Source organism: Lonchura striata, chromosome 19, assembly GCF_050655825.1.
Source record: "Lonchura striata isolate lonStrDom1 chromosome 19, ASM5065582v1, whole genome shotgun sequence".
Lineage (NCBI taxonomy): Eukaryota > Metazoa > Chordata > Aves > Passeriformes > Estrildidae > Lonchura > Lonchura striata.
The window spans coordinates 4,901,575-4,927,594 of record NC_140721.1 but is presented as its reverse complement, the minus strand read 5'-3'; the positions used below and the strand labels follow the sequence as shown (position 1 = coordinate 4,927,594).

The following is a 26,020-nucleotide window of genomic DNA, read 5'->3' as shown; positions in this document are numbered from 1 at the left end:
ACCCTTCCCAAGGGCTCCCGGGGCCGGTCCCAGCTCCGCGCCCCCGATGGCAGTCCCGACAGCCCCGACTGACTCCCCAGCATCCCCGGGGACCAGGATCCCCACCAGCTGCTCGTACAGGTCTCCCTTCGCCGCCGTCGGGGCACGGTGGGGCCTGTGAGGATGCCAGGGCTCGGGACCCACCTGCCACCCGCCCCCTGAGCTCCCTCCCGGCTCCCCGCCCTCCCCCGCTCGCCCCCCGCCGTGCGACCGCCGCTCTCCCGCAGGGCTGGCACCGGTCAATGTTTAACCGGAGCGGTGGTACCGGTTGTGCGGGGCAGCCGGGGCCGGCTGAGGGTGGCTCCCGCCGAGACCGGCCGGGCGTGCGGGCACCCCGAGCACCGGGTGCTGGGGGGCGCATGGAACCAAAGGGGGAGCGGGGCGGGGAGCCCCAGCCGGACTCCCGGCCCAGAACGCTCCCACGGGGCCAGGAGAGACCGTAAGTTGTCGCGGCGACGGAGGAGACAGAGGCCACCCCGTCCTAGAGCAGCAGGACTTGGGCGGTGACTGCACGACTGATGCAGGCAGCGGGGGGTGGCATCCCAAAAAGGCTGCGGGGGGACAGGACCGTCCTTCTGCGGCGACGTGGCAGGGACAGTGAGCTCTGTCCCCCGCCAGGCCTCAGGGCACAGTGGGGGTGGGAGGACGGTGAGAGCACAGCATGACCGGGGGTCCCTCTACCCCAGCCCCCGGGGTGCCCGCGGGCACAACCCCCCATCTGGGGGGCACCCACCACCCTGCTGCCCTCTGTTCCCCAAAGGAGTCCTGGAGAGGAGCAGGGGGGGCCCGTGGAAGGCAAAGAGACGCGTCTGAGAGTGGTGCTAAGGTAAGGGGAGACGAAAGGGCTCAGGGCAGGAACCTCGCTGCCTGGGGCGAGGTCACAGCGGGGCTCCCCAGGGTCCCTGTGCAGCGACACCTCTGTGTCCCCATCCACACCCCACCCTTAGGGTCCGGCCGCTGACCGGCACGGAGACGCGGCGAGGTGACCAGCAGGTTGTGCACAGCCTCGGTGACGGCGCCGTGCACGTAAGTGCCACCTCCCCGTCGGGGTGTCGGGCTGGGGGAGGGCTGCGGCACCCCCTGAGCCCCCGCTGTCCCCACGGCCAGGTAAGCGCGGCCAGGCACGATGCCACCTTTGGCTTCAGCGCCGTGTTCGACGCCGGCGCCTCGCAGGAGGCTGTGTTCGAAGGCAGCGGGATGAGGCAGCTGGTGGAGCTGGCCATGGACGGGTGAGTCCCGGAGAGCGCCCCGCGGACCCCAACCCTCCATCCACCCCACGCCGGGCTTTTCCGGCGCGTTCGCACTGCCCGGACTGTGTCAGGAGGTGGCATCGCTGTGCCACCGCCTGCGGCCGTGCCCGACGCTCAGCATCTTCCACAGCTTCTCCTGCACCGTCTTTGCCTTCGGGCAGACCGGCTCGGGGAAGACCTACACCCTGATGGGACCCCTCGCCCAGGTACAACGCTGACCATCTCACCTGATCCCGGTCGTGGGATGAGCTCCTCCCAGCCGGTCATGGTGCAGGCGGTGCCCGATGTGATCACTCACCATCCTGGTACCTTTGCAGAGCGAGACCCAGCCGGCGTCCCCGGCCCTGCTGGGGCTGATGCAGAGATCCTTCACCTGCCTCCTGGAGCAGAGCCGGAGCCGTGGCTCTGACCTGGCTCTCAGCGCTTCCTACCTGGAGATCTACAAAGAACAGGTAAGCGCCTGCCCAGCCGCCCACTCCGGCCCTGCTGGCACCCTGTGCCCCGCTCCCCCGTGCCATCCCCCTGCCATGTGCCAGGTCCGGGATCTGCTGAGCCCAGGACCACCGTGCGCCCTGCCCCTGCGCTGGAGCAAAACCCGCGGCTTCTACGTGGAGAACCAGCTCAGTGTGGAATTCGAGAGCATGGAGGCCATCGTCCGCCTGCTCCTGCAAGGTGCTGAGCCACAGCCACAGGGCTGGGACATGTTCAGGGGGTGCTAGACTCGGTATGGGGGGATTCAGACCCCGCAGACCGTCCCAGGGCTGGTGGCGCTCTGATGGCAGCCAAGAGGAGCAGCTCCCTGTACAGCTGCAGAGCAGCTCTGGTCGGGCAGGGGGTGCTGGGCAGTGGATGCTCTGGGGTTGGGGCAGCAATGTGGGGTGTCATGCAATCAATTCCTCGCCCAGCAGGATCCCAGAGGCGCCGGACCTCGGCACATGCCCTCAACAGGCACTCGAGCCGCAGCCACGCCCTGCTGACCGTCCACGTCCGCAGCCGAGCCGTGAGCGCGCATCCTGCTCCTGGGCAGGGCTGGGGGGCTCTGGGCTCAGCACGGGGGTGCAGATGCAGACACCCCCACGGTGGGGGGGTCATGCGCTCCTCAAGGATAGATGGGTGGGGCTGGAGAAAGCAGCTGGGAATCCTATCCAAGATCCAGGAGTCGGGACAGTGCCGTGGTCCATGGGGAAAGGGTAATGGGGGTCAAAGCATCAGCCCCCAACATGCTTCTCCAGGCCAGCACCTGCCCCAGCAAGCAGGGCACACTGTGCTTCGTGGACCTGGCTGGCAGCGAGCGGGTGAAGGAGACCGGCTCCAGCGGGGAGCTCTCCGTGGAGGCCAACAGCATCAACCGCAGCCTCCTGGCACTGGGTAAGAGCTGGGGAACCCGCCCTGGGAGCGTCCTGCTGGCCCCTACCAGAGCCTTGTCACATCCTTTGTGGTTCATCCTCCGGCAGGACACTGCATCTCCCTGCTGGCCAAACCCCGAGGGAAGCGAACACACATCCCCTACCGGGACAGCAAGCTCACCCGGCTGCTGGCTCGCTCGCTGGGCGGCTCGGGCATCACCCTGATGGTAAAACCATGGAGGAGGCTGGGCAAGGGGTCTCACCCCTGGAGGAGAAGGCTGGAAAAGGATGGTGACCCTCTGGATGACAGTTCACCTGTATCTCTTCCTCGGTGGCAGGTCGCCTGCATCTCCCCGTCCTCACGCTGCCTCTCAGAGACTCTGAGCACGCTGCACTACGCCAGCCGTGCCCGGAAGGTCACCACCAGACCCATGGCCAACAGGGTATCACAGACAGAGAACCCCTCTGAGCTCCTCTGCCCCGCTGCTGGGACCCCCCTGACCCACCCCTTTATCCACCCACCGCTCTCAGGTGTCCCGGGAGAAGCTGCTGCAAACCTTGGAGCGAGAAATCCATGCCTTGCAGCTGGAAAACCTCTCCCTACGCCAGCAGTTGTGCCTGCCCAGAGTGCCAGTGAGGAGCACGGAGGTCGCAGAGAACCCTCCAAAAGCATGGGCGGGCTCTGGAGACAGGTACGGCCCTGCAGGGCAGCTCCCACCAGAGGGAACCCCAGCTTGGCCCAGTCTCTATGGTCTCCTGCGGGATTTCGTGGTGGAGAATGAGCAGATGAGGTATGGGACATTTGTGTGGGACCCCTGAATAGGGGATCAAGAGGCTGACAGGGCAGCCAGAGCCCCTGCCTGGGCAGCACCCTGCACCAACCAGCCTCCCTGAGTGACTCCGTGGGGCTGGGCAGGGCTCTCTGGAGGCTGCCAATGCCCTGCTGGGCTTCCTCCCTGCTCCCCAGGCAGCCCCGTCTGTGCCCACACCACAGCGGTGACATCGCAGCTGGCCCATCCCACAGAGCCACGCGCAGCTCCTGTGACAGCCAGCCCCTGCTCCGGGGTGCCCGCACCCTGCACGTCCCCCACGGGCACTCGGTGAGGCACCGGCGGCCCGACACCACACCCAGCTCTGTCCCCCAGCTGCCGGTGAGAGCAGGGGCCTGGGGTCTGCAGCCATCCTGCCCACGGCAGGCTGAGCGTGCAGACCTCCCACCCACTGCCGTCCTCTCTTCCAGAAGCTCCCTCCTGCCTCCAGCCACCCCAGCTGCCCTGGGTGCCCACAGTGCTGCCCTGGGCCAGCTGATGCCACCATGTTCCAGGTACAGCCCCAGGCGTCTCTTGGGAGGGGATGGCACAGGGGTGGCACAGCCACCTTGATCACTCTGCTCATCCCCAGGTGCTGCCAGTGCCCACCGTGCCACAGCCAGTCCCCCCTGAGGGAAATGCTGGTCTTCTGCCACCTGGACAGGAGGACATGGCTCTGCCTGGCTCCCATCACCCCCACGGGCACCCCCAGCTGCACCAGAGGAAGCGGTGAGAGTCATTCCTTGGGCATCAGCTGCAGCTCAGGAGTTCCCTGGAGTTTTGGGGGGTGGTGGGACAGTAGGTGAGGGTTTGTTCATGTGTCCTCATGGCAGGAGTCGTGGCAGGAGCAGGAGCTTATCTCAGCAGCACACGCTGCACCGGGAGCTGCCAGGCCCTGAGCACGTCCCCAGCTCTGAGGGAAGGGTCATCCCTTCAGCACCGCCCTGGCCAGGGCTGCCAGAGCCCAGAGGTGAGCGGGGCACTGCTGGGAGACCAGGCAGGGTCTTGGATGGGCACCCATCCCTGCACAACCACTCACACGTGCACCGTGGGGGGCTGTGCTCTGATCCTGGGGAGATGGAGACCTGACCCTGCTGCTCCCCGCTGGCAGCTGCCGGCACTGTCCCTCTCCTCCAGTGGGAAGAGGCACTGGACTGGCTGGCAGAGCAGATCTGAGCTGCCACAGGCACAGCATGGATGTGGCCAGCATCAGGGATCTGGCACAGACCAGGGGGACAAGCACAGCCCTCGGGGACACGAGACCTCGGACTGCACGGACTGCACAAACCACGGCACAGGCGGTTGGATGGATGCACAGACAGAGCTCTCCAGCCTGCATGGCTCTCACAGTTTATTTCTGTCTAGCTGAGGCTGGGCTCCTGGTGGCTCCAGGGATCCCATCAGGTGCTCTCCTCCCCGGGCTGGGGGCAGTCCAGCCAGTACTGGGCGATGGAGCGGGGGTAGCGCGGCCGCACCAGGTCCACACGCTTGGTGCGCAGGTTGACACGGTAGTACTTGTCTGGGGAAGGGGACATGGCCGTCAGGACTGTCCCCAGCTCTGGGGAGCTGCCAGCCCTCACTGCCAGCGCCTTCCCACTGCACCCCAGAGCCATTGCAGAGAGAGAGGAGCCCTCCTCATGCCCTGGCAGCCCTGGTCCTGCATCATTCCTGGACCCTGCCAGACCAGACTCACCTCCGACAAAGAAGTAAACACTCTGGAGCATCTCACACGTGGAGCCCGACAGCCCATCCGTTTCAACACCTGCTGAGTCGGGGTCATTTTGCAGCCAGCTCCAGAATCCCAAATTCAGTGACCGGTGGTGGTTGTACCTCTTGCGCTGACGGCGAGACTTCCTCCTCCGGGGCTCCTGGGAGGGCACGTAGATGCGGCCGGCCATGGCAGCGTCCAGCCGGCTGGGCACACCCCGCCAGTCCCGGCTGATGTACCACGGGCCGTTCGCCCCAGCTGGAAAAGGAGCAAAGGGTGAGTGAGAGGGCCAGCAGCGTGTGGGGTGAGCTGAGCCCACCCCACAGACAGCACCCAGCACCTGCTCCGAGACCCAGAGGAATGATCTGAAAGATCCCAGCCCGGATGGGATGTGTGACAGTGACACGGGCCAGGCTGAGCCAGGAGTGGTCCCCCACCCCCTTGGCTGGGATCAGCTGTGTGCTGCTGAGCCCCCTTCTCCTCCTCTCTTTCATTCTCCCTGCCCAGGGCTGGGGATTGCCTGTGGCATCTCCAGCTCCAGTGATAATAAACAGTCCCCAGCAGTGACACCGTGGTGTGAGGCGGCTGGTGATGGGGATTTGGGATGCTGTGGGAGGTGCAGCTATGGTCTGGGGTGTTCCTGTGGATGGCCTGGGCAGGATATGATGGCTCATCCTGCCTGCCCTAGCTTCCAGGCATCGCTCCCTCCTCCCTGGGTGTCTGCATGCCTTGTGCCCTGTCAGTGCCCACTGCTGGGACCCGCCAGCCCTTCCCCGGGGCTGGCCCAGCCCTTACGCATCCTGCCGCCAAAGAGGATCTGGAAAACGTCCTCCCAGCTGTCCCGGTTCATGAAGGCGTAGTGCTTGAACACCGTGGAGGGGGAGGACTTCTCGCAGTCAGCCTGCGTGGGCTGCTGGGCAAAGTCGTAGGACCAGTAGTACTTGTCTAGGAGAGGGTGAGCAGGGCGTTAGTGGGGGACAGGCACTGGAGGGGTGCCTAGCCTGTGCCCAGTGGTGCCAGGCTCTGCCAGCAGCAGGGGCTGCCCCCTTACCCTTGAAGAAATAGACTCTCTCATTGCCGTGGTAGCTGTGGGCAGGGAGGGCGAAGGCTGCGTCCACATTGTTGGGAATGCCCTCAAAGCCCTCGGAGATGTCCCGTGGGTACCCAGGGTCCAGGGCTCCGTCATCAAAGCGCCAGTACTGGGTGCCCTGAGGGGTGGGGGACAGAGAAGGTTACAAGTGCAACATCCCCCAGCCACAGGTCTGCCAGGAGGAGGGAGTGGATGCTGGGGAGCCCCATCACGGGGCTGTGGTTGCTTGGGGTCCCAGAATAACCACAGGGATTTGGGGTCTCCGGCAACCACGGCGTGCATGGGTGTATGGGAGGTGCCAGAAGAGGATATAGGGTGGGTTGAGGTGCTGTGCTGACCACCCTGGGAGTACCCCCAGCCCTGCAGCCCACCTTGAAGAGGTAAGTCTTGCCCTGGCAGTTGATGCGTGTGAAGGCTGCGTCAATGGGGCCCTCGATGCCCCAGACGTCACTGATGAGCTTGGGGTAGCCAGGCCTCACACTGGTCTTGTCCAGCTCATAGAAGTACTTCCCTGGGGAGAGAGGAGATGCAGGGGAAGTGCAAGGGACTGCAGACACAGCACAGGGTGCCAGCATGGCAGCATGTCCCACATGTCCCACAAAGTACCTCGGAAAGCGTAAAGGGAACCGTTCTTCAGGTCGGTGAAGGCATCAAAAGGTTTCCCACTACACAGCTCCTCAGGCTCCTCAGACACTTCTGGGGTGGTGCTGGGCACCTCTGGCAGTGTCTCCTCGGGGGTTGGCTTGCTCTCTGGTGTGGTGTCCACCAGCACTGGGGCTGTGGGCAGCTCTGTGGGCTCTGCCGTGGGCACCTCTTCCGTGACAAAGTCGACGGTGAGGTTGTAGTCCAGGTAGTCGTCCTCCGGCAAGGCAAAGACATCTCCCCGGGTCACTGCAGGAGGGAGCAGGTTGGTTCCCACTGGGTCTGGGTGCAGACCTCTCTCCCAGGCAATAGAGATTCACAGAATCATGGAGTCATTAAGAAAGAGACCTCTAAGATCATCAAGTCCAATTTAACCCAGCACTGCCAACCATGTCCCCAAGTGTCGCAAGTACACATTTTTAGAACACTCCCACAGGATGGTGACTCCACCTGGGCAGCCTATTCCAAAGCCTGAACACCCTTTCAGAGAAGACATTTTTCCTACTAACCAATCTATCCAATTAGTGCAGATCCCACACTCCAGATGGTGATGACCCAGCTTCCAAAAACCCCCTGTGCTGCAGCAAATCCTGATGCTGACTTCACCCCGCAGGCACAGCTGGGTGCAGAGCTGACCCAGCGCAGACCCCAGGGTGTGGAGCACCCACAGCCACCCCATTCCCCCTGTGCCCTGGCCAGGAGGGTGGCCATGGGGACAGTACCTTTGGCTTTGCAGACGGTGGAGTAGTCGCTGCAGCAGCTCTGGTAGTACACACAGAGGGTGTCACACTGGCACTTGTGGCCTGCATCGAAGCCTTCTTCACAGCGGCCCTCGCAGGAGTCTGCAAAAGCCACCCCACAGCTCAGGAGGGGTAATATGGCGTGGGGCAGTGGGACCCATGTCTCCCCTCCCAGCCCGGCCCCACAGAGGAAAGCAAACTTGGGGATGTTCTGGTTGGGGGTGCCCCATCCTTTCATGGTCAACTCCATCACCAGGGGCTACAGCAGCTCCTTGCCCTGCTCCAACTCAGGTCCTGCTGGGATGGGAGCCATGGATTGGGCTGTGCCATGCTCCCAGCTCCGTGCTGGCAGCCCAGCCGTGGATGGGCAGGGTTTGCCAAGGCACCATTGACCCCCATGTGCTGCCCACTTGCTTTCTCCCCATCCTGCAGGGTACAGCCAATGTGGCCACGGCCACCATCCTCTCCGTTCCCACCCTGCCCGGGCTGTCCAGCCCCTCCATCAGCTCAAGAGTCACTCTTTCTCCATCCCCAAAGCACCGGTAAGGGGTTGGCTGGCTAAATCTCACCTTCTGCAGCACGGGTGGTGGCGAGCAGGGCCAGCACGAGGGCAGGGAAGAGCAGCCTCATGCTGGGCGTCCGGGAGCGCAGCCCTCCTGCGACTGTGCGGGCTGGAGCACGGCACAGCCCCAGCATCCAGTGTTTGCTCAGCCTGCCCCGGCGGGAGAAAGCAAACAGCCCAAGGTCGGAACAGGGGAAAGGGGCAGAGATGATCTCCCACCCAGCTTCCCCCACAGGCCACACTGAGCAGGGGGACAGGGCTGCCACGAGCGCCAGCAGCTCCTCCCCAGCCCCGGTGCAGGTTGGGCACTGTTCAGAGACTGGGGAGGGACAGCAGAAAGACAGTCAGGAACCATCTTGAGGTCCTGCCACGCTTCTTTCATAACATACCTCATGGTGTAAAAGCAACCAGCTGTTTTCCAGCCTGGTCTTGTCAAAGACAAAAACCCAAATGAGATGGGATGGAGGAGCGATGCTCAGAAGACAAAGGGAAAGTTGGAGGGCTTATTCTTGGGGTTTCAGCTTTCTCAATGTCAAGGCTGGGAACACACCTGGGGAGCTCCAAGGCAGGGTGGCTCGGGATGGGGCAGGTGCCACCTCTGTGGTGGGGACCAGAGGCCAGAGGTGAGCGGCCGGGGGCAGGAGCCCTCAGCACTTTCACTGCAGAAGGCAAACAAAAGCCTGTGTATTTTGCTCCCGTCATTCCCTTTCCAACCAATCTTTCAGTTACTAATTAATGTCGACTCAGCTCTTTTGGCAGCTCCTGATAACTCTGGGATGTTTATTTAGTCGGGGCAAGGAGCAAATGCACACGAAGCTGCAGCAATCCTGATTCTTCTGCTTCTGCTGGGACAGGAGCTCCAAGGGATCTGTCCCAGCCCTTGGGAAGGAATGGTGCAGCTTTGGGCCTTAAGTGATGCAAGATTTGGGGTGAGAGAAACCACAGCAGGGTGTCCACTGCTCCAGAGGTCTTTCCACTGCCAGCTGAGACGCAGGCAGTTCCTGGCATCATCTGCTCCTGGCATCTTGCTGGAAAGAGCTTTATTTGGTTTTGAGACAAGCATTTCCACCTGGAAGCCCTGAGGAGCTGAGGACAGCTACCAGACATCGGCTTTTGGGGCAGAACTTCTGCAGCCCTCACCCCACTCCTTGTCCCCTGGCCTCAGCTATGGCAGAGCTGACATCGTCCCCAAGTGCCAGCACCAGCCCAGTGCTTAACCAGTGCTGAGCCAGTCCTGTGGGACAACAGCCCTGCGAGGGTTCAGGCTTGCAGGAGGCTTTGGGGGAGAAGGGCTGGGCATTGTCTGAGCTGCTTTGGCTGATCAGCTAAGACAAAGCTCCCTCCTGCTGCTCCAGGCTCCCAGCCACCAGCCACAGATCCATGAAAGCTCAGCGAGCCCTTCCCTACCAGGAGCAGATCCCAGGAGAGGGGTTGGTTGGATAAGGAGGCCCCGGGGAGTTCCTACAGCCAAGGGCTGAGCAGATCCAGTGAGGAAAACTCGGGAAATGGGGCTGATCCCCCAGGACAAGGCTGGGAACCGCTGCAGTTCCAGAGCCCAGGCTGCTGGGTCTGAAATCTCTCCCAAAAAGCAAAGCAAAGCAAAACTAAAAGCAAAACAAAGCTCAGTTCTCTGGGCTAGTCAGGACAAGCCAATGGGAATGGTTTAAATTCTGCTGCCCCCGGGCAGCAAACCCTCTGCTGCTCTACAGTGGGACAGCCCTTATGGTTACCCCTGATTAATAATAATTAATTAATAATAATTAATAATAATTTATCAGGAAATTCCTTACTGGTTCTGTGCCGAGCTTCTCCCGCAGTTTTGCGCTGCTCGGGGTGCCTTGTTCGCCGTCCTTCCTTGTCTGTCTGTCGATGATGTCCCTTTCCTCTGTCTGTCCCTTTCGAAGTGGGTTCAGAGAGGATTAAGAGCGACTCTGTCACATCCAAACATCAACTCGAATTTAAGTCTCAGGCTGACCTGGCAACAACCTGGTTTTGGAGTCAAGGACTTAAGCTGCTCCTCCCAGCACATCCGAGAAATGCCCAAAGCATTTAAGCATTTCTGCCCTGAGCACGTCTGGCCTGGAAAAAAGAAAACAAAAGAGGCCCAGGCTGCCTCTGCTCTTTCTTTTATCATGCAAATCTCGAGCCCACCCAGAAGAGCTGCTCTGAATTTCCACCAGGCAATGGGTATTTGCCCCCCTGCTGATACCAAATGGTTCAAAACACTGTGCCAGGGTGGTCACAGCCTCACCGTGACCACCACGGTGCCTGGTGCCCTTTACCTCCACCCTGTGCCCCCTCCCTGGTCACAGAGGGTCCTGAAGAGGTGTCCTGAAAAAATCAGCGTGGGTGTCGCTGCCTGCCACGGGAGTGACACCGCAGCAGCCCCTCGGGCACACTGGGGGATGTGGGCCACGGGGACAGCAGGACAAGCCACAGCTCAGGCTGGAGAGGGAGGGCTAGAAATAGAATGGTTTGGGTTGAAAATGAAAAATTGTCTAGCTCCAAATCCTGTCGCGTTCCACTCTCCCAGGTTGCTCCAAGCCCCGTTAAGCTGGCCTTGGACACTTCCAGGGTCGGGACATCCACAGCCTCCCTGAACAAGTACTTCACAAGTAAAAATGTTAGCTTAGTATCTAATCTAAATCTCTCATATTTTATTTTAAAACGGCTCTCCTTTGTTCAATCGGTATCTATCCGTGTAAAAAGTCACTTTCTCTTTTTTTTTTTTTTTTTTTTTTTAAATGAGCCCTATTTGAGCACTGAAAGGCCACAATCACAGAAACACAACATTTAGGTCAGAAAAGCCCTCTAAGACCGATTCCAGCCGTTATCCCGGCACTGCCGGACCATGTCCCCAGGTGCCACCTCCACGCTTCTGTTAAATCATCCCGGGGCTGGTGTCAGGGGGGCTCAGGGGGCACCCGCAGCGGGAGGGGGCTGCAGCTCCGGGACCGAGCCCCTCCTTGGAGAGGCGGCGCCTGCTCTCAATGACATCAGCCCCGGGCACCGGGATGCTGAGCCCGGCTCGGGGAAGGCGGATCCCGCCCCGCTTGCAGCCCCGCATCCCGACGGGGCCGCGGGGGCAGCGGGACGCGTCCCCGCCGCACGGGATGCCGCGGTAGCCGCCGCCGATGCTCGCCCTGCTGCTGCCGCTGCACGCCCTGGGCCGCTCCCTGGCCATGGCGAGCGCGGAGCGGCTGGCGGTGCCCGAGTGTGTGAGCCGGGCTGGCGGCTGGGCGGGCGGGGGCAGCCCCCGGGAGCACGGCGGGGTCTCCCCCGGGGTGGGCAGCGAGGTGCGGGAGGCGCTGGAGCGGGTCCTGCCCGCGCTCCGCCGGGCCATCGCCCACGCCGCGCGGGCGCCCACGGCCGAGGGGCTGCGGGCGGCGCTCTCCGAGGCGTTCCGCCTGGTGGAGGAGGCCTGGAGGATGCCCGCCGTGGGGAGGGACGTGGCCAAGGTGCTGTGCGATGCGATCCGCCTCGAGGGGGGCCTGGACCTGCTGCTCAACCTGCTCTACACCGCCGAGCTGGAGACCAAGTGCCAGGCAGGAAAACTCCTGGAGCAGATCCTGGTGGCGGAAAACCGGTGAGTCTGCAAAGAGCCCCTCAGCCTCACCCTGCCAGGCACGGCCCTCCCCAGCACCCCGGGCACGCTTTGGGTTCAAAAGGACCTTCAAGGCCTCATCCCAACCCCCTGCCATGGCAGGGACACCTTCCACAGACCAGTCAATCCAACCTGGCCTTGACCTACCTTTACCCATGTCACACCCCCTGCAAATTCCCTGCTGTGAGTGCCCTCTGTTGCACAAACCCCCCTCGGGTCCCCACCACATCCCCCCACAGCCAGTGCTTGTGCCCAGACAATGACCTGCTCCCTTCCCCCTTATCTGGAGGGGGGAGGACCAGCCCCAGCCCAGGGATGCTGGTGAGGACTGGGGTGTCCCCCTGAGCCCCCCCCAGCCAGGTGAAGCTGAGTCAGTTTGGCTCATCTGACCCAAAGGCCAAGACGTGACTCCCCTTTGGCCATAACTGCAGCATGAGGACAAAGCCACTTCCCAAAGCCTTCCTGCTGCTGCCCAGGGCTGGGATGAAGCCATAAGGAGGTGGCAGCTGGTCAGCAGCCCTCAGCCCCTAGCTCAGGTGCATGTGCTGCTGCCCAGCACAGGTGAGAGATGCTGGGATGTCCCTGTCAGAGCCTGGGCATGGTGGGGTGGCAGTGTGTGCCTGAGTGTGTGTGCGAGTACAAAGGTGCATGTGCACACTTGACACATCCAAATCAGCATCCGCACTCATCTCACCCTTCCAACACCCCAAATGCACTCCACTACCTCTGCTCTCCCTCAGAGCACCCCAACCCAGACCCAGCCAGGGCTCTGGAGAGTATGTTGAGGGAGCCTGGCCTGGCTTTCTGGAGGATGTTTCTTGCTGGAAGGTTGTGGACTCACAGCCGGGGCCTCACTTCATGCACTGGCAAGAAAAAAAAGCAGCAGCTAAATCAGGAAAGCCCATTAGGGTGGAATTTAATCCCAGGAAGCATCACTGGCATGGTCTGCATTCAGTACTCAGCTCCTTAGCAAAAGAAAGCATTTGCTGGAGTTGTTTCTGCTCCAGGAGCAGTTCATGGGCCAGGGTCTTGGAGCAGCCATGGCACTCCAGCCCCTCCCTTCCCACAACTTCTGAGCCATGACAGGGAGGTGTGGGGCTCCCCTTTGGCTCCAAGCCTCTCACTTGCAGGACTCCCCCAGTCTGTGCACAGCAGCAGAGGTGTTTAACTGGGAGCTGGACAGGTCCTGGCTCCATCTGCAGCTGCAGGGAGTCGGGGACCTGTGTTTGTCATCCAGCTCCATGGCTGAGTCCGGGCTCGGAGCCAGACCAGGCTGAGGGCTTTTTTTTTTTTTTTCCCCCCGGGCTCTTCACAACATTTCCTGTCAAACCCACCCCAAGGTCAGTGAGAGCCCTGTGGGTCACAGGCTTCCCAGAAATGTTCTTCCTGCCTGCCAGCACAGAGGCTGGTGTGCCATCACCCCACCACTGCCCTCCTGAGCAGCAGGGCATGGGGCAGCAGTGCCAGTGCTGCCTCACTAACAGAGCAGCTCCAGCACGGCACCAAATGGCCACTGCCGAGGGTGGAGCTGCCACTCACCCCAGGAAAGCTCATGGGAGCACAGCAAAGAGCTCATCTCAGAGGGTGGTAAGGTCTTGGCACAGTTTACCCTTAGAAGCTGTGGCTGCTCCATCCCTCAAGGTGTCCAAGATCAGGTTGGACAGGGCTTGGAGCAACCTGGTCTGGTGGGAGGTGTCCCTGCCCATGGCAGGGGCTTGGACCTGGATGAGTTTTCAGGTCCCTTCCAGCCCCAATCATTCTATGACCCTGATTTTCCCCTTCCTCACTGCATTTTCAAGGCACTGCTCCATTCAGGTGTCATTTTAAGCACAGGCCTCCCAAGATCAGCCATGAACAAGCAGCAGCTGGTGGCCCTTGGCCACCTACCTCAGGTTCTTGCTGTCCTCTTCCAGAAGAGTGCAGGGAGAAGAAGTAAAGAGCTTCCCTCTAGCTGCCATCCCAGGACAGACAGACCCCCAGACATGTGGACACGGCTGCTTGGCTGCTTTCAGCAGTGCTTAGGTGACAAACAAGTTTCATTCCCAAACACAAAACAGCTCCACACCACAGCAGTGCTGGCCCAGCAGATCCATTTCCAGCCTGGCATTAACCCACCCTGCCTGTTTTGCTGTGAAGATCCTACCTCGAGCATGAGAGCATCCAGTGAGGGGGTCCTGGGCTATGCACCCCATCACAGATTCTTCCATCAGACCCACACAGGCTCCTCCAACACCAGCCTGCTGCATCTTGCTGCGTTGCATATCTGGCAGCTGTGTCCTACAGGGAAACATCTCTGCCCTGGGATAAATGTCACCAAGGCACGGGCCACACCAGTCACTGCTGTCACTCCTTGCACGTCCATCTGCCCCTCCTCCCCATCTCCTTCCCACAGGGACCGCATCGCTCGCATTGGTCTGGGCGTAATCCTGAACTTAGCCAAGGAGCGGGACGTCCCCCAGCTGGCTGAGAGCATCGCTGGGATCCTGGAGCACATGTTCAAACACACGGAGGAGACCTGCTTCCAGCTCATCTCCGACGGAGGCCTGGACACCATCCTGTACTGGTGCCGCTGGACGGACCGCGCCGTGCTGCGCCACTGCGCCATGGCCTTGGCCAACTGCGCCATGTACGGGGGCCAGGCCAACCAGCGCCTGATGATCGAGAAGAAGGCGGCAGAGTGGCTTTTCCCCCTGGCCTTCTCCAAAGACGACGAGCTGATCCGGCTGCACGCCTGCCTGGCCATCACGGTGCTGGCCACCAACAAGGAGATCGAGAAGGAGGTGGAGCGCTCGGGGACGCTGGCGCTGGTGGAGCCCTTCATCGCCTCGCTGGACCCCGAGCAGTTCGCCCGCCAGATGCTGGGCAGCAGTGACAACATCCAGGGCAGGACGGCGCAGGACCTGCAGCGCCTCGTGCCCCTGCTGGACAGCTCCCGGCTGGAAGCCCAGTGCATCGCCGCCTTCTACCTCTGCACCGAGGCTGCCATCAAAGCCAGGCAGAAGAAAACACAGGTAAAGGGTAGGTTGGCCTGGAGGAAGGTGATGACAAAGGAAAGGGGTGCCACAGCTGCATCTCGGTATCTTTTGCTCACCAAACACCTTGGTTCTCACTGGCCCGGCGCAGCTTGTTGGGAAGAGGATGAGGGGAAGCAAAGTGATGTCTCTTCCCTTTGTGTCCACAGATTTTCAGTGAGATCGGGGCTACACAGAGCCTGAAGAGGATTGTGTGCTACTCCACCAGCAGTACCACCTCCTCCCTGGCCAAAAAGGTGCTGCGCATGATTGGGGAGGAGGTCCCTCGGCGCATCCTGCCCACGGTTCCCAACTGGAAGTCCTGCGAGGTGCAGACGTGGCTGCAGCAGATCGGATTCAACAAATACTGCCAGAGATTCCTGGTAGGGCTCTGTGCTGGGGGAGGGACACATGGATGGACACTTCTGTCCCATCTCGCAGCAGATGTGCAAGCATCTCACCCAGCTTTTCCTGGGACCTTTCCAGCCTGGATTTCTCTTGGCAGGATCACCAGGTGGATGGGGACATTCTCCTGAGGCTGACAGAGCAGGAGCTGCAGAAGGATTTGGGGATGGACTCCAGCATCACTCGGAAAAGGTAGGACCGCCACCAGGGCACACTGGACTCCCTCAGGGCCAGCAGCACAATGGCAGAGCCAGGGACAAGGTTTCTGCCTTTCCCTTCTTGCAAAAACAGGAACAGAGATCCTCCAAATGCAAAACCTGGACTGCCAGGGCTTTTCCACTGCACTCTTTGCAGTCCCAGAGAGATTTCTGTAATGGCACAACTGCACAGCAGAGGTGTGGGCGGGGGAAAGACCACCTATGGCACAGGGCAGGTGGGATCCTTCCCAAAAGATGGGAACTTACCCTTAGCTGAGCTGCTCACACCTCGGTGTCCCAAGGACCAGAGCTCCCATGCAGCTGTTCCTCTGTTTGCTGCTCCTGGAGCTCATCATTCACCCCAGCATGGAGCTGCACTCCCTCCTGAGCAGGTAAAATGTTGGAATCCAAAATGCAGGGAACTCTCAGAACTCTGGGCTTGTAAGCCAAAGTTTAGAATTAAACATAGGATTTGATTTGAGACCTTGGAAAAAGCTTCCAAACTTAGGTGCTAGAAGTGAGAATGTGGATTTATAGTTTAAACGAGGGACACGTTAAGAAGAGGAAAGTTTACAGGTTTATAGTTTAAGATATAGGAAAAAATAAAAGTAGCTACAAAGATAAACAAGAAGTTTAGAATGTAGTAGCGTAGGTTTGTGTGTTATAAAATAATTGGTTAAGAAAACCTACATTGTACCACGAGTCCATAAGACAAAACATTTAAGGATTAAGTCAAAAGCATAAATATCCTTGTTAGCAGTGTTTTATTGGTCAATAAATCCTTAAAAAACTTGTAACTAGAAGTCTCGTGACCTTCTGAACCTTGTGGTAAAGATGTGAGCCGAACTCACCCTTCCTACCTATGCAGAAGATAAGAAAAATAAACCACATCACCTAAAACAACTCAGAGGTCCTGTCTGTAGCTCCTTCAAGAATCCCCTCCTTAAAAGACGCGGTGCCACGTGTCTCTGAGCGCTGCCTGGTGCTCCGTTTGTCCCTCCACCAGGTTTTTCCGGGAGCTGACGGAGCTCAAGACCTTCGCCAACTACTCCACCTGCGACCGCAGCAACCTGGCCGACTGGCTGGGGGGCATCGACCCCAAATTCCGGCAGTACACCTACAACCTGCTCACCTGCGGCATCGACCGCAACTTCCTGCACCGCGTGACGGAGCAGCAGCTGCAGGACGACTGCCACATCCACACCGGCTTCCACCGCGTCCGCATCCTCACTGCGGCCAGGGGTGCGCCTCCCAGCAGGAGGGAAGGGGCTGGAGGGGTCTTTGGGATGAGCCGCCGGGTGGTTTTTCACTTGTGGTGGTTGTTTTTGCGCTGTCTAGAAACGCTGCACTCCCCCATCACGCTGCAAACCACGTCCAACGGGACCGACGTCTTCATCAGCTACCGGAGGAGCACCGGCTCGCAGCTGGCCAGGTGAGCCCTGCAGGGAACGGCGAAGCCCAGAGGGAAGGTGGGTGGTCAGCTGTGGGAAAAGTGTGGAATGGGGAGGAAGGAAAGGCTGCCAAAACTGCAGAGCAAATGGCGACAGCACACGTAATAAGCCGCTCAGTGGGCAGGCCAATTCCCAGTCCTGTCACCGCCACCTTGGCACCCTTTCCTCACGCTCCTTGGGCTGTAGGGGAGCACAGCTGGCAGCCAGCCTCAGCTCCTCGTGTTCTCTGCCGGAGCTGGCATCTCATTCCCTGCTCCTCTGTCTCACCATGTTTCAGCCAACGTGGTGAGACAGCAAATGAAACCTCTCCTCATGGTGCTGTCCCCTCTTGCCACCAGCCTGCTGAAGGTCCACCTGCAGCTCCATGGCTTCAGCGTGTTCATCGACGTGGAGAAGCTGGAGGCAGGGAAGTTTGAAGATAAGCTGATCCAGAGCGTGCTGAGTGCCAGGAATTTTGTGCTCGTCCTCTCACCAAACGCACTTGATAAATGCATGGAGGACCCCGAGTGCAAGGACTGGGTACACAAGGTAAGAGACGCCACCAGGTGGGACCTCTGTGGACATTGGAGTGGGAGGGAGCTGGTGAGGGGCTGATCCAGGCCATGAGCACCTGCATGTTCTGTTCCTGCAGGAGATTGTGACAGCCCTGAACTCTGGGAAGAACATTGTACCTGTTACAGACCATTTTGAGTGGCCAGACCCAGAAACGCTTCCCAAGGACATGAGGGCTGTCCTGAAATTTAATGGTATCATGTAAGTAAAAGCAACCTGTGCCATGGGGTTCCTTGTCACCTGGGGAGAACAACTTGCATAAGGAGTAGCAAAGAACCCAAGGACATTGGGACAAACAGATGAGGGTGGCAGAACAGGTCAAAGGGACACTGAGTCACTCCAGGTGCTGCAGAGCTTGCAAGGAGCAAAGGTTCCCACCACATCCCTGCTGTTGGTGTTGTGCTGGGGCTGCTGGGAGGGCACCCATCCTCAGGCAGGAGTGATGCTGGCAGGTTTTACAGCTCACCTGGGTTTCTTTCCCCTCCTGTTTTGCCTTGATGCATCCCAGCCTGGCAGGGTGTTCTGCAGCATCCCTGGGGAAAAGGGAGTTCCTAGAGAGCTGGGGTGGAGCAAAGGGGTCTCTGGCTCCTGGCCCAGATGAACTGAGCTATCTTGTGGCAGCCCACACACAGCAGAAAAATTAAACATCACATTTTTCCCCTCAATACAGGTGGTCCCACGAGTACCAGGAGGCCACAATTGACAAAATCATCCGCTTTCTCCAGGGCCGCTCCTCCCGGGACTCCTCGGCTGGCTCGGAGAACGGGCTGGACTGTCTGCACTCCCTGGGGCAGAGCTAGAACCAGGACAGCAGCCTCAGAGCCTCCCAGGTGACCCCTTTTTTTGTGGGGGTTCCAAATTTATCCCTCCTGACTTTTTCCTATCTTTGAGAGAAAACCTGTGGCTCTTACTCCCTCCTCTCCCCCCAAATATAAGCCCCCCGCCCCCAAGGGCCAGCACTCAGGCCGGGGGAGCCAAGGCAGGCTGAATCTGGGATGGATTCTGTGTCTCCCACGTCCTCCTGTGGGGTGGCAGGACATGCACGGGGTGTGAGGGGGACTGGCACCATCCAGACCCCCACAAGCAGCTGCAGCTTCCCCTAGAAACACATCCAAAGAGGGAGAATCTTTGGAGAACTGAAAATCGGAGAAGTGTTGAGAATCCATCGTAAGAGGACACAACTGAGAGGAAGGTGAGGCTCTGCCTTGTGCCCCAGGAATATCCCTGTGGTCAGAAACTGAGAGCAGGAAAGGGCAAATAAAAACTAAGCCCTAACAAAATCTTTGTGTTTGGGAAAGATAACCCACAGGGGCCTTCTGAAGTGCTTTATCTTTCCCAGAAATGTCCCTGTATCACAAGAGCTTCTTCCCTCCTCAAAAGACTTCCACCTCCCAGTGCTGCAAAACCTCTGCGTGCTCTTAACTCTGGCACTGGAAATTTGGGGTTAGGCCACATGAAGTTTCTGCAGGATCCCTGCAAAAAGTGCTTTTCAAATACCCTCCTTCCCTCCACCTGAAGTCTCAGCTTCAGCACTTTATCAGGTCTGTATTTTCAGGGCACTGGAGGCTGGATTGTGACCCTGGAAAACTTGAAATCCATGCAGGGAAGATGCTAATTGCTGTGCTTGTGGAGTAATTCTACATTGTGGCTGTATTTTATCCTGCTCCACAGCTGTGTTTTATCCTGCTCCTGTGGTCTGTGTGTCAGCAGGAGCTGGTGAATCTCTCTGCTGACCACCACACCCCCACAGCCCTGGCTGAGCTCCCTGGGGCTGTCCCTGCTCATTACTGGATGCAATTCCAAGTAGCACTTGTTTCTTCCTATCAACCTCTTCTCAACACCCACTGGGGGTTTTTGCAGCTCCTTACATTAAAATATCAAGGAAAAGCAGAGTTTTTGCAAAGGGCTGGCAAAGGATGCTCCAGGACCTGCTGCCAACACTGCTGGTGAGGAAACATGGGCATTCCTGACACAAATCCCTGCATTCCACACTCCAGGCTGCTGAATCACCTTGCAGAAGCAACAGGCTCCTCTTCCAATCCCTGCTTCAGAAAAACCTCAACCTTTTCAGGAGGTAACAAGGAGTTTCAGCCACCCTGTCCTCCTCCTGGCTCTCCCTGGAGCCCTGCTTTCACTGTCAGGAACACACTTTCTTCTTTTGGCTTGGATCCACCAACAGTTCAGGGAAAAAAAAAAAAGTTAATTTTGGTGCTTTATGGATAGCTCTTATCAGCTCACAGTTAATGGCATCTTTGCTCTCCAGCGAAAGGTTAATAGCCATATTTGCCCAGCATTCATCAGACTCAGAATCCAGCTAATCTCCAGGATAAATAACAAGGCAGCAGATGAGCCCAAAGGTGAATCTGCCCAAGGATAAAAGCCTCTTGTGAGCTGCTGCAGGGAAAAGCCTTCAGTAACTGAATGGCAAGGCCTCCATGGCCACGGAAGGAGTCCCACACAAACAGTCCTAAGGATTTTTCTCCCTGCAATAACAGCTGGTGAGATGGTTGTCTTGTTTCCCAGGAGCTCTGTAGCAATCAGCCTCCTCACCCAGCTCAGTGTGGAGATTTACCTGCTCTCCACAGCTCAGGTGTCTCACCTGACACGAGATCCCATCTCCTGCTCCAGCTGCCCAGACTGTGACTCCTCCTGTTTCCCCATCATTATCTTCACCTTAATGAACTTGCCCTGCTTCTGGCAAGGCATCCCATCCCCAGCCCTTCCAGCTGGAGCAGACCCAAGGAAATAAATTCCTCTGTCCTCACCCTCCCTCATTCCTTTGCTGTGCCATGTCAATAGTGTTTGGAGTTATTCAGTCAGGCATTATTAATAAATCTGGTTTTTACTCTAAATCCCCTCTCCTTTGTCTGTATCACATGTTTCTCTCCCTGCAGGCTTTTCACACTTGTTTTCCCTTGGCACCATGAAGCAGAACTGACATTCCCAAGCACCATTCCCTCACTTCCCACTCCCCTTTGCATGGACTGATGCACTGCACCCCAAGAGAGACTCTGCCTGCTGTCACCAGCCACGGCTCCACTGTTGCAACTCTTGGAGGATGGCCTAGAAAAAGTTTGGTCTAATTTTTTTAATAAGGCATAATAGCTGCCATTGAATCTGTCCCCATGCAGAGCCAGGTTTCACCTCACTGCACAACACTGCTTGAATTGGCACCCACGGGGTGGAGAGGGCTTCAATTCACAATCAGCTCAGCCACAAACATCTACTGCAAGATTGACAGCATGCTCTGTTTCTCAGGGAGGCCAATTCCAGGCTGGGCCCAGCAATCAGACCTGCAATTCCCACCTTCCCTGGCACAACTGCTTGGAGCAAGTGGCATAACACCAAGACCTTAAAGCCTCCCTGCTTCTCTGCTCCCCAGTTCTGCTTTTACCACGAACTCCCAATGGACAGGGACAAAGCTGGGTACAAGCATTTCACATTTTCTGCACACTGAAGGACAGGTTTCAGATGAAGCTCTCCTGCAAGCTTTACTCTGGTGGTCAGGAAAAGCAAATTTTGGCTGCTTGCTAGGCCCAAACCTGCATTTTCCCTGACTTTTCACTCTCACACACTCATTCTCCACGAGACAGATAAATTCCTGCTGCTCCTTCTTTACTGCAGTCTTCAATAAAGGACTGAGAAGGAAAATAATGGAGAGAAACCTCGAACGAGTCAAGGACAAACGATATCAACAGCTGCACAAGATATCCAGAGTTTTATGAACCATAAAAGAGCATGGAGGTTTTAATCATTCTGAAAGTAATAGTAAAGTCATTACTGCATGTACCTGACCAGTATGTGCAGTGCAGTGTACACAGAACTGCTGGTTTATGGCACGTTGGGAAAAAAAAAAGGATTGTAGCAACACAGATAATGCTTTGGAAAGAACAATTACAAGCACCATGGACGTGGGGTTTCTTGCTGGCATCAACAGATCCCAGGGCAAGCAGCAGAACTGAGGTCATTAACACAAGATTACACCACATACAACAAAAAAGATTAATCTTGAAGACACTAGTCCTGTCCCCACAGCAGCTTGCTGAGGAAGGCCTCTGGATAAGCACAGCAGGGATTTCACAGGACTGGGGCTCAGATCTGCATTATAAGGGGGGAACAATCCTGACCATTTTCTCCTTAACTCCATAGCTTTTGGCAACTGGCAATTAAGGCACCTACAGGTGTTGCTCCAAGGATCCTCGTGGGTCCCTCCCAACCCAGGATTTCTTCTACTGGCCCTGCAGTATTCTCAGATGATCTGTTACCTCTCAAAACCACCTCTGAGATCCTGGGCTGAGCTGCAGACAGGCAGGACATACCACTGGCACTCCTACCAACACTTCAGGAATTAGATCCTCATCTTTGGACACCTCTGACTTGCAAAACTGAAGCTGGTGCAGCCAGTAAGGACAGCAATAGCACTCCTGTGCTAAACCACTCCTCTCCATAAGGAGTTTTGGGGTCTGGCATGTCACATTTGTTGGGTTTTTACTGGCAATGTGGTGATCTGGAGCACAGATCCCCAGCAGAACACTGCTGGGTGCCTCTGCTTCAGCCTGTGCCTCACCCACACCATCAGCTCATCTGCTGGAATACTCTGAGGGGAAAATGCTCAGCAATTAAACCAGAACTCACTCCTTTCTCCCCACTTAAAGCATGGCAGAGCCTTCTGGCCCCACCAAACCCCAAACCACAAACCAGCCTTGCAAAAGGCCCACACCAGCTTGATTGGCTTTTGTGTCTCTTGGGTTTTCTCTGACAGACGAGCCAACACAATGTTGAGGAGGCATTCACAGCTCCAAATCAAGTTCCTCCTGTGATTTCCAACTGCTTGGCATTTAGAAGTTAGTAAGGACAAGCAGAGTGTCCCTCCCACACTGATCTGTCCTTTGAGGGAAGAATAAAGTGTAGTCTTCAGGTGGACACTGCCATGCTGGCCAATTCCTTGGTGTTAAATTCAGTCTTTTGTGGGGGACAGGGAAGCATCTTGGAAGTGGTTGTAGTCGCGTTTTGAATCCCAGATTTGTATCCACCTAGAAAAGAATTAACAGTTTCAGCTTCAAAAGGCACATGGGGATGTTGCTGAATTGAGTCTTAAAAATTTCAGAGGAAGAAAAACCAAAATGACCCTGCCAGGAGCTGCTGCACTTCTGCAAATCCAAATACATTCCCTCTCCCTGAACCTACCAGGGGATTTGTTTTCTATCACAACAAAACTGCTTCAATTACGAAAGAAATTACAGGAAGAGAGACTGCTGAGACAGCTCCATCTCTTCCGTGAAGAACTTTCAAATTCAGTTCCAGATTTTGGATTCCATTGAGGCTGGTGGGAGGCTTTGAAGCACTTTGAATATTGGCAACTACATTACTCAGGCTGCAGGTTTATCCCTAGGATTCAGATTCCAAACAAAATGACCTGCACCTTTTTACTGGAACACCAGACACCCTCTCACAACCAGAACTGAAAATATGCCTTAAAAACTGCTAGCTTCTATCCTAAGAGTAAAGAGTATTTTCCATATGACATTGCATGGCAAAGTTTGGACATTTGAAGTAAATTACCCAAGGATAGCTGCTGGAATAAGGAGGATTATAGCCCCAAAGAGAAATGGGAATCCCCTCATGAAGTGCAAGGTGGCAGGGTAGAGAGAGTTGAACACTCCTGTAGACACGAGTGAACACAGCCCTTCCACACAGGCAACAGAAGCAAAGAGAGCACCTGGAAAAGAGAGATAAGAGGTTAATGGTGAGATAGGCAGGTGGTTATTGCCTGTAAACAGCTGTAACACATCACCCTCAGTGGATTCTGCCAATCTTTCCAAGGGTTTGCACTTGCCATCAGAAAGGTGTGTGAATATCAAGAGTGGTAAGGTGGGACAGGACTGGCTTGGCACGTCCAGCCTGTGGCCATGACCACCTCACCAGCCTGCAGTTTTTGTATCAGGAGATGCCCAGGATATTATCCATCAGCTGGATTGTAAATGCTTCAGGCCAGGGCACCTCTTATCACTTGTTAAACATTAAGTACAGCACAAGATTTAGCACCATAAATCCGCTGTACGTGCCATCGCCGTTCTAAAACAAGAAACAGGAGTTTTGCAAAATCACCTCTCAATCGTTGACATCTGGATTCCCTCCTCCCCCTGTCTGCCCCGGAGACATTCCTGTGCTGTGTTTCACAGCAAGTGCAAACCCTCCAAACACATAACTGGACAAAAGGCAAATGTGCTCCTCCTACGGGTTATCTGTGATCTTTCACCGTGGTCAATGATACAACCCTCCAAAAACACCCGATTCTTCCCACTGTTACTGATCTACAGAGGAAAGTTATGGTCAGGAAAATGACTCTTTTCTCCTTGTTATATAATCCATTTTAACTCTTGCTCCTTGTAACAGTTTTGGAAATGAATGCATGGATGAATGAACTATTCCTGCTTTTCTTCCCTTGTTCTCATTTTGAAAATGCAGCAAGTCTGAATCAAAGAATGACAAATATTTGGGGGGAAAAAAAAATAAAATCACCCTGGGCCTGAGGGTGAATGCAGGGGCACAGGAGTCCAGAGGAGCCAGGGAACTCACAACTTCCCCAGAGGCTGGTTTCAGTATTCCACGAAAAAAGTGTTTCAGGATCTGGCTGAAGCACAGTGGTTAATTCCTTACCTTGTTCTGTCTCACTGACCAGCTTGGAGAGCTTGGATCTGATGACTGGAGTGGCTGCCATGGAAAGGAACAGAATTCCGTAACCTGTGAGCAAGACACAGCACATTAGGGAAAGCTCACCTGAAAAATAAAGTCTCCCCAGTCAGTCCCAGAAATCTGCAGCTGCTGGCAGTGTCTCCCTGCTATATTTAGACACAGTTCACCATCCTGGATCTCATAAGGCACTTCAATCTGTGTCTGCAGCATAATACAGTTCTGGGAAGCCTTATGTTCTTCTAGGAGCTACACAGATGCACTTCCAACTTCAGTGTTTGGCCAAAACTGCCCTTAGCAAGCCACAGTTTTGTTGGTGCATCAGGCAGAACTTCTTCACGTGCCTGAACTCCCCGTGAAGCACACTACCAGCACCAATTCACCAAAAACCTGAGAAACAGGGATTCAAGCCTTCAGCATCACCTGTAAACATCAGTGGCGTTGTGGTAGCAAGGGAAATCACCACCAGCCCAGCAATGTTGGAGATCAATCCTATCTCTGCCACCCAGGTGTCCTCAAGGCAGAGCTGCAGCAGCCTCAGCCCCGCCAGGCTGCTCAGGTAAGCCAGGTAGCTGGCAGCCGAGCCGTACCCGATGAGATCAGAAGCCCAGCACAGAGGGGAGCCGAGCTCATACAAAACATAGATGTCCTTGGCTCCAAAATGCACCGTGACAATCAGAAAGAAAGCCAGGGTGTACAGAGCCAGCTTCCACCTGGAGCTCGGGTGCTCCGGGGCCGTGTACAGCCGGTACACAGCCTTGTAGTGGCTGAGCGTGAACAGCTTGGCCGCCTTCTTCTGCTTCACCGACTCCCGGAGGAAGAAAGCGGCGTAGAGAGTGGCAGCAAGGCTGGCAGCAAAGGCCAGCCAGAAGGGGTTGATGTAGCCCTGGGCTCTGCGCCACTGGCCACCGCCGATGCTGGCCACCATGCCCGCGGTGCCCAGGCACGCTTCGAGGACGGCCACCCGGAAGGTCCGCGCGCGACGCTCGCTGGTGTCGGCCACGTAGGAGAAGCAGCTGGCCAGGATCAGGTTGTAGTCGCCCGTGAGGCCGCTCAGGATGCGTCCCAGGAGGAAGAAGGCGACGTGCAGCTCCAGGTACATGACCAGCAGGTAGATGGCTGTCTGCAGGGCCATGCCTGCGCACGGCAGGATGAGCGCCGGGCGCCGGCCCACGCTGTCGCTCCACGCACCGAAGAGAGTCACGGAGAACAGGCTGACAAAGAAACCTCCCAGGTTGATGTAGAGGTTCCAGTGGGACACCAGAGCTTCCACCTCCTGCAGGAGAAACAGGCAGCTGAGGAGCTCCAACATCACCCACTGGGCTCCCTGCTCCTCCTGGGTCTTCCATCACGCTCCCCTTCCCCTCCGGGCTCCCTGCTCCCTTTGGGGCTTCACGTTCCCTCCCGACTCTGCTTCCAGGGACCCCCAGCTCCTCTCAAGCTCCCCGTTCCCCCGGAGCTCCCCTTCTCTCCCGGGACCTCCTGTTCACCGTGAGCCTCCCCAGTCCCACGGACCCGCCTTTCCCCCCGGGTCTCCATCTGTGCCGTGCCTCCCCTGCCCCCCAGGCTCTCCCCCTGAGCTCTTCATCCACACCGGAGCCCGCCGCTCCCCCGGACCCCCCGTTTCCCGGTGTCCCCACCTGCCGCAGGGGGTCGGCGGTGGCGTTGCCGTCCCCGCAGCCGGAGGACTCGGTGCTGTTGCGGTCGCTGTAGCCGTGCTCGGCTCCCAGCCGGTCCCACAGGTACTGGGTGGCCAGCGGGCCCTGCAGCCCCAGCGACACGGTGGCCAGGAAGAGCAGCGGCTCCACGGCGAGCAGCGACAGGCGGCACGGGCCGGGGGGCACCGGCGGCTCGGCGGGCGGCGGAGCGGCCATGGCGGCCATGAGGGGGCGGAGGCTCCGCCCGGGACGGCACCGGCTCG

At 57.6% G+C, this 26,020-nt stretch overlaps 4 protein-coding genes across 7 annotated transcripts; 2 read left to right on the top strand and 2 right to left on the bottom strand.

The window, feature by feature from the left end:
• Positions 1 to 55: 55 nt before the first annotated feature.
• KIF12 (kinesin family member 12) lies at positions 56 to 4,876 on the top strand. Its single transcript, XM_085557382.1, has 17 exons — positions 56 to 478; positions 800 to 865; positions 987 to 1,065; positions 1,147 to 1,268; positions 1,420 to 1,495; positions 1,607 to 1,741; positions 1,826 to 1,961; positions 2,198 to 2,289; positions 2,522 to 2,657; positions 2,744 to 2,862; positions 2,974 to 3,078; positions 3,167 to 3,426; positions 3,603 to 3,786; positions 3,876 to 3,959; positions 4,037 to 4,173; positions 4,278 to 4,414; positions 4,556 to 4,876. The coding sequence occupies exons 1-17, from the start codon at positions 282 to 284 to the stop codon at positions 4,618 to 4,620; spliced, it is 2,130 nt and encodes a 709-aa protein (XP_085413508.1). The 5' UTR covers positions 56 to 281; the 3' UTR covers positions 4,621 to 4,876.
• VTN (vitronectin) lies at positions 4,779 to 10,228 on the bottom strand. 2 transcript variants are annotated; one of them, XM_085557383.1, is made up of 11 exons: positions 9,977 to 10,228; positions 8,737 to 8,845; positions 8,576 to 8,614; positions 8,194 to 8,336; positions 7,607 to 7,726; positions 6,849 to 7,133; positions 6,614 to 6,753; positions 6,204 to 6,360; positions 5,948 to 6,097; positions 5,138 to 5,410; positions 4,779 to 4,963 (listed from the first exon to the last, which is right to left on the bottom strand). In XM_085557383.1, coding segments are annotated over exons 1-11 (1,536 nt in total). In that variant the 5' UTR covers positions 9,978 to 10,228; the 3' UTR covers positions 4,779 to 4,844. The 2 variants fall into 2 exon arrangements, with proteins under 2 accessions (XP_085413509.1, XP_021406611.3); XM_021550936.4 differs by lacking the exons at positions 8,576 to 8,614; positions 8,737 to 8,845.
• A 465-nt stretch (positions 10,229 to 10,693) lies between these two features.
• On the top strand, positions 10,694 to 23,832 carry SARM1 (sterile alpha and TIR motif containing 1). Of its 3 annotated transcripts, none has more exons than XM_085557381.1 (9): positions 10,694 to 11,772; positions 14,183 to 14,801; positions 14,972 to 15,184; positions 15,307 to 15,398; positions 16,410 to 16,835; positions 17,193 to 17,382; positions 17,486 to 17,607; positions 18,077 to 18,236; positions 20,301 to 23,832. In XM_085557381.1, the coding sequence occupies exons 1-8, from the start codon at positions 11,321 to 11,323 to the stop codon at positions 18,204 to 18,206; spliced, it is 2,244 nt and encodes a 747-aa protein (XP_085413507.1). In that variant the 5' UTR covers positions 10,694 to 11,320; the 3' UTR covers positions 18,207 to 18,236; positions 20,301 to 23,832. The 3 variants fall into 3 exon arrangements, with proteins under 3 accessions (XP_085413507.1, XP_085413506.1, XP_021406522.3); XM_021550847.4 differs by lacking the exon at positions 20,301 to 23,832 and having other exon boundaries at positions 10,915 to 11,772; positions 16,410 to 16,645; positions 16,742 to 16,835; positions 18,077 to 20,258; XM_085557380.1 differs by lacking the exon at positions 20,301 to 23,832 and having other exon boundaries at positions 10,912 to 11,772; positions 18,077 to 20,258.
• SLC46A1 (solute carrier family 46 member 1) lies at positions 21,106 to 26,017 on the bottom strand. Its single transcript, XM_021550905.4, has 5 exons — positions 25,740 to 26,017; positions 24,523 to 25,375; positions 24,067 to 24,150; positions 22,969 to 23,125; positions 21,106 to 22,439 (listed from the first exon to the last, which is right to left on the bottom strand). The coding sequence occupies exons 1-5, from the start codon at positions 25,980 to 25,982 to the stop codon at positions 22,364 to 22,366; spliced, it is 1,413 nt and encodes a 470-aa protein (XP_021406580.1). The 5' UTR covers positions 25,983 to 26,017; the 3' UTR covers positions 21,106 to 22,363.
• Positions 26,018 to 26,020: the final 3 nt, after the last annotated feature.